General features: G+C 39.7%; 1 protein-coding gene across 1 annotated transcript in view; it reads right to left on the reverse strand.

Moving 5' to 3' along the window:
- Positions 1-6,391: 6,391 nt before the first annotated feature.
- Positions 6,392-16,638, reverse strand: part of WDR11 (WD repeat domain 11) — a 103,593-nt gene continuing 93,346 nt past the window's right edge. The window contains exons 24-29 of the mRNA XM_059730071.1: positions 16,042-16,137; positions 13,426-13,591; positions 12,419-12,516; positions 10,451-10,596; positions 9,933-10,015; positions 6,392-8,775 (exon numbers count right to left, since the gene is read on the reverse strand). Of these exons, the coding sequence (XP_059586054.1) occupies positions 8,621-8,775; positions 9,933-10,015; positions 10,451-10,596; positions 12,419-12,516; positions 13,426-13,591; positions 16,042-16,137 (744 nt within the window). The 3' untranslated portion in view covers positions 6,392-8,620. The remainder of the gene's footprint in view (positions 8,776-9,932; positions 10,016-10,450; positions 10,597-12,418; positions 12,517-13,425; positions 13,592-16,041; positions 16,138-16,638) is intronic.

The following is a 16,638-nucleotide window of genomic DNA, read 5'->3' on the forward strand; positions in this document are numbered from 1 at the left end:
TCTGGAGTACTGTGTCCAGTTTTGGGCCCCCTACTATAGAAAGGATGTGGACAAGTTGAAAAGTCCAGCAGAAGGCAACAAAAATGGTTAGGGGCTGGGAACTGGGATTATTTAGTCTGCAGAAGAGAAGACGGTGGAGGGATTTGATAGAAACCTTTAACTACTACCTGAAGGGCGGTTCCAAAGAGGATGGAGCTGGACTGTTCTCAGTGGTGGCAGATGACAGAACAAGGAGCAAGGGGCACCTATACACAAGCGTGAAGGCTGCTCAATGAATTGAGCCTGCGGGAGCATGGCAATCACCACGTTCTAGCAGCCTCCTGCATCTTGTATATCAACTTTCCCGTGCTTAAAAATGAGAGTAGGGGCACTTGAACTAAAGCTCATTAAATGAGCTTTAGTTCAAGCACCCTCGGTGCCACTTCAAAGCACGGAACACTGATACCCAAGACGCGGCAGCACTTCAATTAGAGTGGCTCTTGGAGGTTTAGGTTGGATATTAGGAAAAACTCTCTCATGAGGAGGGTGGTGAAGCACTAGAACAGGTTACCCAGACAGGTGGGGCAAGCTTCATCCTTGGAGGTTTTTAAGGTCCAACTTGATAAAGCCCTAGCTGGAATGATCTAGTTGGGGATGGTCCTTTTTTGAGCAGGGGGTTGAACTAGATGACCTCCTGAGGGCCCTTCTAACCCTAATATTCTACGATTTTATGATTATCCAAGCATTTGTGTAATCTTGAAAGAAACTTTCATTGATGCAGACTCCACAAGTTTGATTACTTTCTTTTAAATTGCCTTTCTGGTGCTTGTGAATTAATATCTAGTTTTTATTGAGGATACAAAGAGAGGTTTAAATTACAACAAAAAAACCTGGTTCAACTTTTTTTATTTTTTTAAGAAAACCAAAACTTTAGCTTTTCAATACCTGCAAGTAATCCTTCAGAATTGAGTCCAATATCAATTTTCCTTCCTACTTTTTTTCACTTTAGCATTAACTCTTTAAAAAAAGATTGTGTTTTCTGATTGTATATCTTTAAAGTTTCTAAAGCTTATCTATTTGTTCCCAATTTAATTAGACACCTGTATATTCTGGTCCCTAGCTAATTTGGTTCAGTATTTCTCCTCTGGGGAAATTTATGCTGGAATTTGGCATCTGTCCTCAACTGTCCTTTGTAAACATGAGGTCACAAGCCTTTCATTCTGTATTGCCCTTTTTCCAATAGCTGGCTCTAGCCTTCTTCTATAGCCTTACATTTTCTAACTAATCTTTTGATTTCTTTCTCCCCCTCCTTGCATCTTAATCAGTGCTCCTTGTGTTTTATACCTTTCTCATTTAGCCCCAACCATGCGTATGAGCACTTCTGCTGAAAAAAAATTGTGTGTACAAGTAAGTCGTTGTTAAATGTTTGAATAATGTAACCAGTTCAATTATAAATCCCATTACTGCACTTTCCTTGCCTCTGATTCCATTTCACGGCTTATCAGTATTAAAACAAAAAAAAACTATCACATTAGTCAAGTGCAGTATCCCTATTTTTAGATTTTTCTCCCAATACGGTGTCACCTGTAACACACAGCCAGAACTTGAGGGAAAAGGAGAAACCTCCATGACATTTAACATAATGATGTAGCTATGCTAAGCTTCTACATAGTCAATCAATCCCTCACTTTCTAACCTCTCCAGCAGGGAGACTTTTAAATTTGCCGTTAATAGAACAACTTGTCAACATTTTTAGACTCAGGCACCATACATCACATCAACTTTTTTAAAGTTAGCAGCATCCTCAGTTGAAAACCACTGTTGAGATGTCTTAACATACCATAGTGGTTCTCAACTGGGTGATGCTGCTACTAACAGCAGCCAAGTAAAACTGCCATGCTTGCCCAGTGCAGCCCTACAATGGGAACAGCTGCGGCATGAGCATGCTCTCCTGTCTCATGAGAGTGCTCTGATAAGTGTAAAGCAGGCAAGGAGGGCTGGCTCATACTGCAGCCCTCCCAGCCTGGGCCTACACAGCATCTCCCAGAAACAGGTGTAGCTGTCCCACATGACTCCATTTCCAGGAGCGTGGGGGAGCCAAACTTGGAAGGCCTGTGGCATGAGCCAGCTCTCCTATTTGCTTCAGGCTTATCAAAGAACACTTGGAAGGCAAGAGAGCATGCTCATGTCAGGAGAGCTGCCCTTCGTTGTCTTGCTGCACGCTAGGTGTGCAGGGCAGTTTTACCTAGCTGTGGCAGCTACACCAGTGTGGGGGAGAAGGGGACGGGCATCTCACAGCACCCTGGGGTGCCAAGCCAGATTTTACAGATAGTAAAACATTTGAAGAGCTTTTTTTTCAGATATGTAGCACAAAAGTTCATTCAATACTAGGCACATTCTCTCCCAAGGAAGTCAGAATTTGGAGGGGAGGGGGAAATCTTGTTTCAAACTTTAAATCTCTCAAAATCCCTCTCTTCCAAGTCAGCTCTTACAACTCAAACCACTAACTTTGTGATTGGGCAGCGAGATAATTAGTTTAGTTACACTGATCCAATATAGAAATGAATAGCAAGTTTTTTTGGCTTATACTGTGCCTCTCTAGTGGGTATTTTGCACTTGCTCTGCATACAGTACTTATGCTGTGGATCAGGCAGGTTGTAAAAAACTGCAGAGAGAAAAAGTCAGAAAAGATCTATTAGCTCCTTGAGTATACTGGTACTAGTGTAGTCTCTAGAGCAGTGGTTCTCAACCTTTTTTGTACCAGGACCCATTTATAAACATTGATGGCCAGTCCCGGCCCAGTGCCCCTCATTCCCAACCCACCGCCCCCCACCCCCGCCCCTGCCACTAGGTCCCCAGTGTGTGGGGCATGGGGGTCCCCAAGCAGCCCCTTGCAGGCTGGAACTCTGCCAGCCTGCAAGGGAAAAGCGCTGTTTCCCATATTTTTCTCCTTGAGAGGAGAATCCATTTTTCAAGTTTGTTCACAACCCCTTCATATATTCTTGCAACCCACTTCTGGGTCACAACCCACGGGGTTGAGAAATGCTGCTCTAAAGTAACATTTTCCAGGATTTTGTCCTCAAGTTTTTGCCAATTTACAATTTCCTTACCCGCCACCACACCAATTTCTAGCTGAATCCTGAAAGACATTAAATTAAGCTGCAGCCAGCAATCATCCAAACTAAACAAATTCATTGTTTGACAGTCTGTGAATGTCCCGGTGACCCTGTCCCCCGAGTCAACTTCTGCAAAACAACTTATCTTAGACTGTTTACCCAGACAGTGATCACCACAACTTTCTGGACTGGTTTCCTTGATGTATAATATATGCTTCTATCTCACTGCGAAGCCTCTAAATTGGCACACTGTCAAAGGTAGTTTGAATTTTAATGAAATGGTATTATAAATAATGTATTTGCAATATAGTACTAATAATTTTCACCCTGCTATAAACTCCTACAGTTTGTAATTTTCCATAGATTACTGCCCGTGAATCAAAAATATATTCACCATATCTCAAAGATTCTGGAGAAGTAATTCAAATGCCTACCCTACCTAGTTAGGCAATTTTAGACACTTCCTAATTCATGTGGTTAATTTATACAGACTACTGCCACTACAATATAACATGTTATAATTCAACCCTTATCAAGGCTACCTTAATATTAAAACTAAGTTGCTAGGGTCCATTGCAGACTTTGCATTTACTTTCCAAATAAGGATGTTATTGTCAAGTACAAATATTATCTGAAATAGTTTGATCATTTTTTAAAATCAGGAGATGGAAAACTAATTGTAAATTAAATCATAGCAATCCCCAAAATTTCCCCATAAACCTCTCTCAGATCGCAAGAAGGAGCAAAGGACTTGTTTGGGCAGGCACAAATCTTTAGGCCTGAATGAACCTTATAAAATAAGGTGTTAACATTTAAAATGAAAACATCTTACCCATCTTTGAAGAGTCAGATACAAGTTAAATAGGCAAGTCTTTGTCCTAGAAGAATAATAGCCTAAGATTTACATGATGCCTTAGGAGGCATTAAACAGAAGGAACCATAACTATAAGTCTGTGTTTAAAAAAAAAGAAAAAAAAAAAGATATTGCTGGCATACCATCTCAACAATTAATTCATGGTTAATTAATTAAGGATAGAATTTGTGACCTTTCTCAAGTAAAATCCAAAGTAATGAAAAGAAGTGAGCTGAACAGAAATAAAAATACCCCTCTAATTTATCTAAATACATAAACAATTAGGGCAATAAATGTAAGTCATATGGTTTATTCACCACTTAACATTGCTGCTAGTTTGGCGCACCATAGTTATGGCTGTGCTACAGAATTCAGCTTTAACAGGAGCGTTAGACCTTTGTTTATAAAAAATTTAGAAATGGCAAAACAGAATATAAGCTTTAGGCACTACTTGAATTTTTCATGATGGTTTAAAGGAAAGAAAAGTGTCAGAGAAAGAAAGAAGTTTAAAAATAATCTAGCTGGGCAATTTTTTCCCCTGGTTATTTCACTTTTACTTTGTATTCCCATACACTAAAACAAGGCCTTCAGTCATGTTGCTGTTCCCTCATATGCTGATTTCTAGAATCTGAACTACATATTGCAAGCATTTATCCAAGATGATTTTTAGCCACAATGGCATGCCTGTGCACCAAAATAAATCTACCAAATGTTAATTAAATAACGCAGTCACTCAAGCGAGGGACAGAAATCACACATAAACCAGTTTAAACCTGTAACAGAACATAAGTTCAGTATGCATAAACAGTTTCAAAATGGCTGAAACTGATTTAAGATAAACCTGGTTGAATGTAGTAGAATCAGACTTAATTGATTTGGGTCAAACTGGTTTATGCAATTTCTGTCCCAGACCCCTTCCTAGTTCAAGTTAAATTAGAGACCTCCAGCATCCCAGCATGTTTTGAAGCCCTAGGCTATGCTGGGCTATCTGCTCCAGAGAGCAGGGCTGGCCCCACCTCTCTGCTCCCTGGCTGGAGCAGTAACATCTGGATGACAAGGGGGTGGGAGGGGCAAGTCTTGCTGGGGATGCAGCCTAGTCTGCAGTGGGGGGAGGAGGTTGCCCCCCTTAGGTAAACCCTGGCTCAGGTCTGGGGCCAGGGATAGGGTTTAAATACCCCTTCCCCCTGCTCAAACTTACTGCTGGCTGCAACTGTGAACTACAAATCCCATAGGCACCTGGAAGCAGGAAGAAGAAGTGATGAGCAACCCTGCAGGGTCCTGGTGCTATGATTTTGGACTGCAAATGCCAGAGACCTTAGAGGAAGCAGGAATAGGAAGTGAGCGCACAGCCCATGCTGGCTACATGCCAGAAAGCCATCTTCTAGCACCCGCCCAGCTTCTGGCCTGAGCCACTGCAGGCAAGTGGCTGCATTTCCTGAATTGAAGGTAAATGTTTGTTCACTTCTATTTCAATTTAATCTGTGCAGCTTAGACTAACCTGCAAAAACTGAACTAATTCAGCCTCAGGGGTTTTGACTGTCTGTACTTAGCCTCAAGGAGACAGAAACAAGCTAAGCATGAGACCAAATGTCCCTGTAGGTGAACAGAAAGTTACCTGAGCAGGAAAGAGACCAAGTCGGTGAAGTGATACAGTAACTTTTCCATTGCATGGAATGGATGAGTCAGATGCGTCTTACTTATTCACATAATTGATATGAAAACACAAGGTCACTGAGGAACTAGTGTAAACAATAGAAGTGTGAGGAAGGCAGGGTGTATACTGTTTGCCAGTAGCTGCTCAAGAGGGAAAGAAAAGCCTCAGACTGTATTGACCAAAGGATTCACAAGGCTCTCCTTTTAACTCATCCCCCTAAATCCTTAAAATAGTGATTTCCAACCAGGGTGCTGCTTTTAAGAGTGCCATGGAGTCCTGTGCAATATTAGCACCGGATGGAAACACCTATACGATTCATAAGAAACCCAGAGATTTCAAATAGAAATCCATTGCTACCAGCATTCTGACTGTTGTCTTCCTGAGCGCTTTGCAACTGAAGACCTGTTACCTTTCTATAGTCAAGAAAAGCGTGAAGCTAACAGCTGACTCTTGGATCTAACAAGGGATGCCTTGAGTCTAAAAAGGCTGAGAATCACTGGCTTAAAAGCACGAAAATATATTATGTACCACTGCAACCATAACTACCACAACAGTTGTTTTTTTATTAGGAGACAAAGTCAGTAAATTATACCATTCAAAAGCAGAATGTATCTACTATAAAATGAACAATGCGGCTTATGTGTGAATGAAGCTGAACTCCATTGCCCCTGCCCAGAATTACCCGGAGCGTTATTCCACTTGGGATGGCTTTCTGTAAAAACAATGAGATATCATCATTTGGTCCCAGTACTGTGGATGAAATATTTTTCCAATAAATCAAAAACAAAGTGATTTCCAAAGTCTATTTTTATTACTGTGACTATGTTAACAGCCAAACAAATTTTTGCAATGATTTTTACACCATCCAGAGTTTGCATACAATGGTGACAGGAGAAAAAAACAAAAACAAATAAAAACACCACATTCTTGTGCAATAAGTATAACCGTCACACTGAAAAGCACATAGAAACACATTCAGCAAATGGAAGGCATTTTCAATAACTGCTTTTCTTTTAAAATTACATTAAACCAGATCTAAAATTCCAACTGTACAGTGAAGCATATGTAGATTTTTTTTTCCAGAGACCTTCTGACGAAAACCTCACAGGATTTGTTTACGGACAGATTCCAAAGTGGTTTCTTATACTAAGTAGTATTATAACCTATGAATGGTCCTATTGAAAACAATAGAAGCAATTTAGGAGTGATGTACTACTCAATGTGAGTGAAGGTGCCAGAATTTAACCCACAGTTAGTTATATTTATTTTACCTAACTCTCTTGGTTGCTTAAAAGTTAATGCCTAAGGCAATTTGGATTGTATATTTATTTTTCCAAGCTAACATAATTATATAAGCTTTGTTTATAATACATGGAAAGGAATGTACAATATGGTATGTGGAACATGTGGCAGGAAGAAATCAGATACATTATACTTAAAACATTCAATTTCCTGTTTATATAAATGAAACTCACATTTTCTATTTATATAAAAACCACCATGTACTGAAAATACCAACCTTTTGAAATGTTATCAGAAATGCCAATTTGGCTTTGACTTAAAAACTTTTATGGAGTTAAGAGATGCAAATAAATATGCAGACATATGGAAACTCTATATTCTATTACTTATAGAAACTCAACTGATGATTTAAGTGATATGTTTCTTTAAAGTATCTTTATAGTATCACTTTTTAGTTAGTTACAGTAACTTATTTTTACAAAAAACTACAGGTTCTTTAGCCAACAGTAGTTGCAGTGCACTTACCCTTCATTTTATAAGTGCAATTTAACATTCAAAGCAAATCATATTTCAGCAGATAATTTTCTGTTACACAAAAGTTCGTAATGCAGGTATAAAAGAAAATTGATATATCTGCCCTAAGAAATAATGCAAAAAACACTGTCAGATAAGTAGCTAGCATGCTGTGGATGAATTCCACCTAGGCATCTTCAGTTACACGAGTCCTGCCAACCTTGCTAACCTTCCGCAGGGTAAACCAGAGGCTGATATAATAGACCATGCCCTGTTGCACATAATGCTTTCTGTAGCTACCTACCACTGCTGGGAGCCCAGTCAACAAGAAGCTAAGTCACAACAGCTAGAGAACTGCAGAAATGGTTCAATATCAAGTACTTTAAAAGCTTCTTGAATGCTTTTGAAGGGATTCTCTCCTTCTGCTTGTATGAGAAGATCTTTTTCTGTTCTTTTGATCCCACATAACAACCCATATAGGGCAGGATTTAGACTTTAAGGCATGGAGAGGGATTCAGTTTTAAAATAATACACAATGTAAGGATCTCTCAGAATCCATAACCACACACACACACACACTGTAGAAAGAACACGTTTTGATATGTTTTATAAACTGTTTAGGGGGTTCATAGAATTATAGCTTTCAAAGATACTATTCACAGCCAACAATGGGAATGACAATATTCCAGGCTTATCAAAATGTAATTGTGGAATTAGGAAGAGTACAGTTTTCAAGGCAAGAAAAGCAATGCATGTTTGCCATCTAAATTTATTCCTTAAATATTTTCTGTTTTTAAAGTACGGAATGCATCATATGCACAACTTGCAAAGACAAATCTTCATTTTTATAAAAGGCCTCTTTTGGAAAACAAACAAACAAACAAAAAAAAGAATGCTGTCCCTCAAATCTGCCAGTGAATTTTGGAATGTTAATTATACGGTCAAAGCAGCAACATTTAGTCCTACAATTTGTTTTCTAAATCTTCCCGTGTTTCTTCCCCAAAACAAACATAATTTAAAAAATGTCTTTGAGATAAATAAGAACTACTTAATGACAAGCTCTATAACAATGCCACCATACATTGCAAAAGAAAGTGCTGCTCAAGTAAAACACAACTTATATTTGACCCCTAGTGTCATGGCCCAAAGAAGTTATTTTCATACAATGTAATCTCAGTCCTGAAAGTGTCAAAAACACCCTGTCTGATGAGAATCTTTTTTTTTTTTTTTTTTTTTTTTTGTGTGTGATTTAGCTTAGAGTTGTCATCCTTTAGTCACTTCCTGTTTAGGTTGTTCAAGCTCATTCAATAGATCTTTGCCAGCTGCTCCTGCTTTCGAGGCAAACTGAATTGATCCATGTTTAAAACCCAGTGTCTTCAAGCTTCTGGCATAATCTGCAAATATTGCATGGATCAATTTATGTAAACAGGGATTAAGGAAAAGAGTAGAGAGCAGTGATAGAGAAAGCTCAACACCAGGCTTCCCTCACGCCAACCTCCTACTAAATAGGAAATGATGAATACAGCTGGTAGTCATGTTGGAATACCACAGCACATTCTATCTTAAATATTTCTGATCATAGGTGAAAATAAAAATCCGTCTCTAGGTGATCTTAGCTGGCTGGTACCATTATTTTAGATTGTCTGAGAGTAACACATTAAAAGTAGGAGAATATTAATAAGGGTCTATGGAGATTCAGTTGAACACAAATGCACATCTAATGTCTATTTATATCAATAGGAGTCCATAATTAATATTTTTCTAATATTTATCTAGGTTGAAAGATACTGGCAATAGAACAATGTTGGTGAAATTAGTTGTAAGAAACACTATTGACTTTGTCATTAATGGTGCCAAGATAATCTGAAATTTATGTAAATAGAAGCTTTATAAAATATTACTAAGCATGCTGCATATATTTTATAAGTAATATGCATTTATTTCTAAACTAATCTAAATGATAGATACAAATCCCCAGATAACAGGTTCGCAAAAGCGTATATGGGACTAAGCAAGATCTCAGTAGCTTTATTAAGCTGTCTCACAATACAGTTTGATCTTTTAAGTTGCATCGTTCTTACCACCTCAAAACTCACCCCTTCCATAAAGAAAATTCTTGGCAGCACACACTGTAGGGTTTTGTGTAGGATTTGAAACACCGCAAAATGTCCACCACAAGAACCAGTGACTTAAGCCCAAATCCTCTCAACACCAATACTCCATCATCTGATCCTTCACAGCTCTGATTTCAAACAATCATTCATGTGTGTGTGTGTGCATGTGCATACACACGTGTGCAAGCACTTTCCTCTCTTTCTTGCTCTTTTGCTTCCTAGCGCCACTGATTTGATATTTGTTTTGCATGGGATTTAACAAAACACAGGAATACAACACTGTATTGTTGACTGTGCAGGATTTCTTTCTGCTCATCTATATATCCTATTGCTCCCTCAAGAATTACAGCACACACTGAGGAATATAAATGAAGTTCCTTCTCCTGTGCATACTACCTAATATAGGACATGGACACACACACCCACCCACCCATCCACCCAGCACAGTTTTAGCAAAAGGATATTTGTATCTTCATTAACTTCTATTGCATCATACCTCAGACAAGCTTCAACAAATAAAGCAGCTCTATCAAAATACCTCATGCTGGTGAAGAGAAGAAACAAACTTGTTAGGACAGGAAAGCTTAGGAGTACTTCAGGCTATTTGGCAGCATGAAACTTAGATACAGTTTATCTGAATTGTTGGGCTAATTAAACAGCACTCAATGAGCTGATCTTCAGCGCAGTTTTTGAAAGGATAACTTACAACTAGTATTTTTATAAAATGTCAGTGCTGCTCGACTGCTTACATCTTTAAAAGCTCCTGTCTGCTTTTTGGAAATTACAGCAAAAGGTTCAGTTTAGTCGCACAGAAATGGAGGATAAACTATTGAGGTGACTATTAACTCAAGAAAACAGAATACATTGTTTAAACAGAAAATGGTGCAAGTAGTTCATTGCAAAAGAACATTTCCCAATTTAATGTTTGACTGACAACGCTGGACAAAGCAGAGCACAGAGGGTGCTCGTTCATCTCTACCTGTGAAGCATCTCTGCGACTCTGGTAAAGCATCCAAGCGACAAGAGGACAAGGATGGCCTTTGATTTTTGGTTGATTTGTGGAGAGCAAAGGTGATCCACCCAGCGCTTCAAGACATCAGCACACTCCTCTGCATTTAAACGAACCTTTAAGAGGTGGAAGAGACAAAGAATTCTCTATTTCTGTAAGTCAACAGTTCACACATACAAGTTTCTTACATTTTCATAAGTCTGATTTCATTTAAAAAACTCAGTTGATTCTCACTCATATTGTGTATTTCTAGTTAGCCCTGCTAATATCAAGAAATGCATTTGTCCCTAAAACAATTACAGCGAGGAAAAGAAAGAACTGAAAAAGGTGCCAAATATCCAAGCCCTGGGATTGCTCAAATAGTTTAAAATGTCTCAAACTTTCCTGACAAACTAAAGAAAACATGACCAATTTTTTAAAAAAGATGGAGTTATTTTGAAAAAATCTAATATGTTCCCCTCTGGCAAATCTTTGTTACTTTATAATAGACAAAAAGACACCCATATTTAGTTCTATATAGAGAGGTAATAAAATCATTCTTATTTTTTCTATAGCTGCTTAGCCATACAGTGTGTCTACACTGTATTCACTGCAGTTCATGTAGAAACATCCAAGCTAGTTTTTAAGTAGTTATTTAGTTAACTCTAGTAGGGGATTCACAGCAGGAAAGAGCCCAGCAGAGGCTAACAATCCAAGTCCTCTTGCAGTTTCCTGGGTGGGCTTTGTAATCCATGCTGAGCTCTGTGCTACCGCTGGTTGAACCTGAATGACCTAGTTAACTTAGCTTGGATATGACATAGGATGAAATAAAAGTAGGTCTGGAAGGGATATCACAAGGCCTTCTAGTCCATCTCCCTGCTCAAGGCAGGTTCATCCCTGACTAAACCATATGAGCCAAGTGTCTGTTTAACCTGTTTTTGAAAGTTCATAAGGTTGGAGACTCCACAGCTTCTCCAGGGAGCCCGTTTCAATGCTTGACCACACTCAGAAAGTTCCTCCTAACAGCCAACCTGAATTTTCCCTGCTGCAGGTTGAGGCCATTGCTCCCAGCCTCAGAGAAAAGCCTATCTTCATCCGTTGTTGAATCACCCTTCAGGTATTTGAAGATTATTATCAAATCTCCCTTCAGTCTTCTCTTCTCCAGGCTAAATAACCCTAGCTCCTTTAGCCTTTCTTCATAAATCTTGTCTCTCAGGCCCCTGATCATTTTTGTTGCTCTGAACTGGACTATTTCCAAACTGTCCACATCCTTCCTGAAGTGTGGAGCTCAAAGTTGGACACAGTACACCAGGTTGAGATGTCACCAGTTCTGAATAGAGTGGAAGAATCACTTCCCTTGATTTGCAAGTGACACTCCTGTTAATACAACCCGGGATGCTGTTGGCTTTTTTTGTAACAAGAGCACACTGTTGATTCATATTCAGCTTATGGTCCACCGTAACCCCCAGGTCCTTCTCTGGACTACTGCAGTCTAGCCAGTCATTCCCCATATGTCAAAATGGACTGTTGTCACTGTAGACATATTCTGTAGACACACACTGAATCAAAAAAGAATGTATGGTTTTTCAAGGAAAACCAATTTTTAGAGGGAGTCAGAATTATTATTTTTTTAAATGGCTTGACAAGTCTTTCTTTGATAACTAGAAAAGTGGTCATATTTTTCCATTTTACACTACAATTATGTAATATGCTCCAGGTCGGGTGGTCCTCTGTCCTCATGCAGAGGCCCACTGAGGCTCTCAGGCCAGAATCGGTTTATCTAGAATCAGGATGTTACAACTTAATACATTGGAAAAATGTTTTCACAGTGGTAGTTCTGAATAGATCCTGTATGCTCTTAAACTTTGTAAGACTTTAACATGCACGCTGATCTTTAGAGAGAGATGTTTTGAGATAAACTACTTATGTAATAAAGCAAGCTCTTGACAAATTACTGACTTTTGCAAGCCAAGCTGCACGATTCCATTCACCGTAGGTTTGCAAATAGCGACAGGCGTCAGCAGCTTTATCTATCAGACACAGCAACTGCACTCCCTCTGGAAAGTAAAAGTGGGTGTTATAAAACTTGGGTCTCCGTTAAGGAAAAAGTTTCTTTTAAGTGCAAGCAAACCCAAACAAAAGAACCCATCCTGACTTTGGAAGAAGAGTATCTACAAGTTCCTAGTTCATTCTACATGCTTCCTATACAACTTGAATCTTTGTTCCATTTAAGTTCCTTAGCCCCCTTCCCTGCTTCATAAGGTGCCATTTCTCTCGTGCTTTACTTCGTTCTATATAAAATGCTAGAGAGCTCACTGGACCATAGGCACACTTTGAAAATGCCACAGCACTATACAAAATAAGGCTGATTTTTGTAAGCATTCTTTATTTTTTCTCGCATAGTTTATGCCTTAAATAATAAATGAAATAGTAAAAAATCCGTATAAAGTGTCCACAAAAAATTTTCTTTAATAACTTCTACAAGTTGCATTGCTGCATGTCTTTATGCATTCCAAATCAGTCCCCTACTACACATACCTATTTAACTGCATAAGATAGACGTTAAGGTAAAAGTCTAGAAAAGTATGTATATTAATTTATTTGAAACAAATTATGAACTAAAAAGAGAGTTTCATTTCCAAGCTGAAATGTTTAACTATATTCAATTATAAACATTATTATTATTAGGGATATGGAAAATATGGAGCATTAAATGCCAACTTTCTTAAGCGTAAGCAATAAATTGCAAGCAGGTTAATTTCTGAAATATAGTTTCTAATAAAAACAGCAGCACAAGTTGGTCTTTATTACCAGGTGCTTACTAATTACTACTAATACCTTATGAACATCTGTCATAGCACACCCTATGTAACAAGTAACCTAAAAAGTTTATTATAAAAACATGCTTTTTGTCTAATTACATTCGTCTCTTTATTAGCTATCAGTAAACTTGCTTACATACTTACCTGCCAGCTTTCCATTTGCTATCATATTAGTTGCTACCAGTTTAATAGTGCTTTGAGAAGGACCTGATGAAGTGACTGTTGTGACCAAACAGGCCTTGAGTGAATCACAGTAATAATGTGGATTTTCTGCACTTGTCTCTAACAATAGTTGTACTGCTCTGTCAGTCTGGGGGAAAAATAAAATGACATTTTCTTTAACAGGGCACTGCCACCTTGAATTACAGCCTTGTGTTTGAACATTTGATCCTACTTCGTTAAAAACACTTGAACACCCAAACACTTACTGTAATAGAAATTGGAGGAAATGGGAAGGAAGATATGTATTTTTTTCAGTTTATTAACTAATTACAAGAGGTGCACCAATACATCGGTTCGGTGCACCGATTCACCGAACGGGGCTCTTCTCAGCGGATGCTGGGCTCAGAGCAGATGCTGGCAGCACTGGGAGGATGCTGCATCCACCCCAGATTTCGCCACAGCTCAGCTCCCAGCGCCGCCACTGCCGGCCACAGCCCCGGCTCTTCCCAGCATGCGGGTGGAGGTGGGGAGTTGAGATGGAGCAGTGCCGGGTGGCGGCAGTGCTGGGAGTGAGTGGCGGTGAAATTTGGGATGGATGCAGCATCCTCCCAGTGCTGCCAGCGCCCACTCTGAGCCCAGCCCCTGCCAGGAAGAGCCCTGCGCAGTTCTGGCTGCAGCCTGTCCTGCACAGATCCAGGGGGGCATGGCCCCCTGTGCCCTCCTGGGGTGTAAGCAGCAGTGGGAGCCGCCCTGCCAGCTGCAGCTCTGCCCCCTCTCCACCCTGCCTGGGCAGTGCCTGCCCCTGCCCCCTCCCTCACCACATTAATCTGGCCCCCACTCTACACCCCTTCCTCAGCCCTCCCCTCCCACTACACTGGACTTACCAGGTGGAGGCAGCTGTATTGGAAATCAGATCAGTATCGGCTGATATGCCTCCTTAAATGTCAGCTATCGGTATGGGCCCCCAAAATTTCTGTCGGCGCACCCCTAATATTTACTGCCCCACATCAGGAATCAGGAAATCAGGAATAAGGGTGATAAGGAATCACCCTTATTCAGACAGCACTTAAGCATATATCCTGAACAAGAACAGGATTAAAGCATATACTTAAGCGCTTTCCTGAAAAGGTCTTAAAAAGGAACAGTAAATTGAGTATGTAATTTCCGCAGTTTGTGTGGTCTTCTCACAAGAGTAACACAGAAAAGAAAAGTATTAAAAATAAGTTGGCAGGAAATAAAGATTGTAAAAGCAGAGAAACTGCTAGGATTTCATGGGTTAGTTTAGTATCTGAAATAACACTTCTTAAAAATTATCCAAATGACAGCTGATGGAGAGAACTAGAGAGGTAAGTGAATGGCATCCGTAGAATCACAGAAAACTAAGGTTGGAAGGGACCTCAGGAGGTCATCTTGTCCAACCCCTTGTTCAAAGCAGGATCAGCCCCATCTATATTATCCCAGCCAAAGTTGTGTAGCTGGGTTTTAAATATCTCCAAGGATGGAGAGTCCACAACCTCTCTGAGTAACCTGTTCTATGTTTTACTACCCTCCTAGTGAGAAAGTTTTTCCTAATATCTAAATTTCCCTTGCTGCAACTTGAGACCATTGCTCCTTGTTTCTGCGAGCTGCCACCACTGAGAACGGTCTAGTTCCATCCTCTTTGGACACACCCTTCAGGTAGTTGAAGGCTGCTATTAAATCCCCCCATAGTCTTCTCTTCTGCAGACTAAATAAACCCAGGTCCCTCAGCCTCTCCTCAGCAGTCACATGCCTCAGCCCTCTAAACATTTTCATTGCCCTCCACTAGACTCTTTCCACTTTGCTCACATCCTCTCTGTAGTGGGGTAGGGTAAAACTGGACACGGTACTCCAGATCTGCTGGCAACACACCTACTAATGCAGTCCAGTAAGCTATTAGCCTTCTTCGCAACAATGCCATACAGTTGACTCATATTCAGTTTACTGTCTACTGTAACCCCAGATCCTTTTCTGCAGAGCCAGACAGTTCCCGATCTGTACTGATGCATGGGACTGTTCTGGCCTAAGTGCGGAACTTTGCACTTGTCCTTATTGTATATGCATTTTATGTATACAAAGTAAAACCTGGTTTTAGACAACATAAGGTTAATATACTAATGTTGATATATAGTCTCCTTGTTAACAATGAAGATCAAAGGTTCAGGCCTTTAGAACTGATAGTCTCTCTGATGCCATAAACCATAAGGTATTGTAAACCTATCTGCAAATAATTTCAGCTACACACCGAGTTATCTGAGCAAATATTGCAAAAGGTAGCATTCTCTTGCTTGGATATAAATACAGGAAAAACATTCAGCAGGGAACTAACAGAACAATGAGGCTTGAAGGGCCTTCTGCTTTTGGAGGACACCTTGCACAACATTTCAGCTTCGTTAGATCCACACACACAATATGTCAGCAACATATCCAGCTGAGTCTTGGATGAATATCAGAGTATTATCCCCATCCCATTTAAGATTGATGCCATGTCGAATAGATAGAGAAGGATTAGAAACATGCAAAGTCCATAGAAATGAGAGAGATGTACTATGAAAAGAAAAAAAAAAATCACCTACGAACCTGTCCAAGGAGGAGGAGTTGGTCAGCACATTTCCTAGTATGATCATAAGTTGATCTTTTAACTTCCTGTAGATTTACTCTTTCAAGCTGAAATTTCTAAAAAGAAGAAAAAATACTTATACAAGCTTTTGAATAATCTTGCTAACATATAAAACAGAACTTTTCCCATAATATGAACTGCTAATGTACCAAAAATATTATGTGGTCTTATAGGAACTTTATCCATATTTGCTATAAATATAGTTACAAAAATACATTACGTTTAACCACCAACACCCCACAACCTTTTAATATCACTGGATACATCTACATGTGCATTTTACCATGGAGTTGACTAATTAGCTCTGCAGTAAAGTGCCACTGTCTATACGTGTGCCTGTATTAGGCTGCAGTAAATTAGCTCCTTCGTAGGGTAGTACTGTCTGGGACAAGTACTATCCTATGGCAGAGTAATTTATGCCACCTCAACACACATGTAGATAGTAACTGGGTCTGGCTGGGGCACAAGGGTGCTACACCCTTGGGGGCTGCCTCCCTCATGCCTCAGCCAGCCCCTCCACCACCCGACGCTGGAACCCAGAGCCTGAGGTTGACCCC

The sequence above is a fragment of the Alligator mississippiensis genome, chromosome 6 (assembly GCF_030867095.1).
Source record: "Alligator mississippiensis isolate rAllMis1 chromosome 6, rAllMis1, whole genome shotgun sequence".
NCBI lineage: Eukaryota > Metazoa > Chordata > Crocodylia > Alligatoridae > Alligator > Alligator mississippiensis.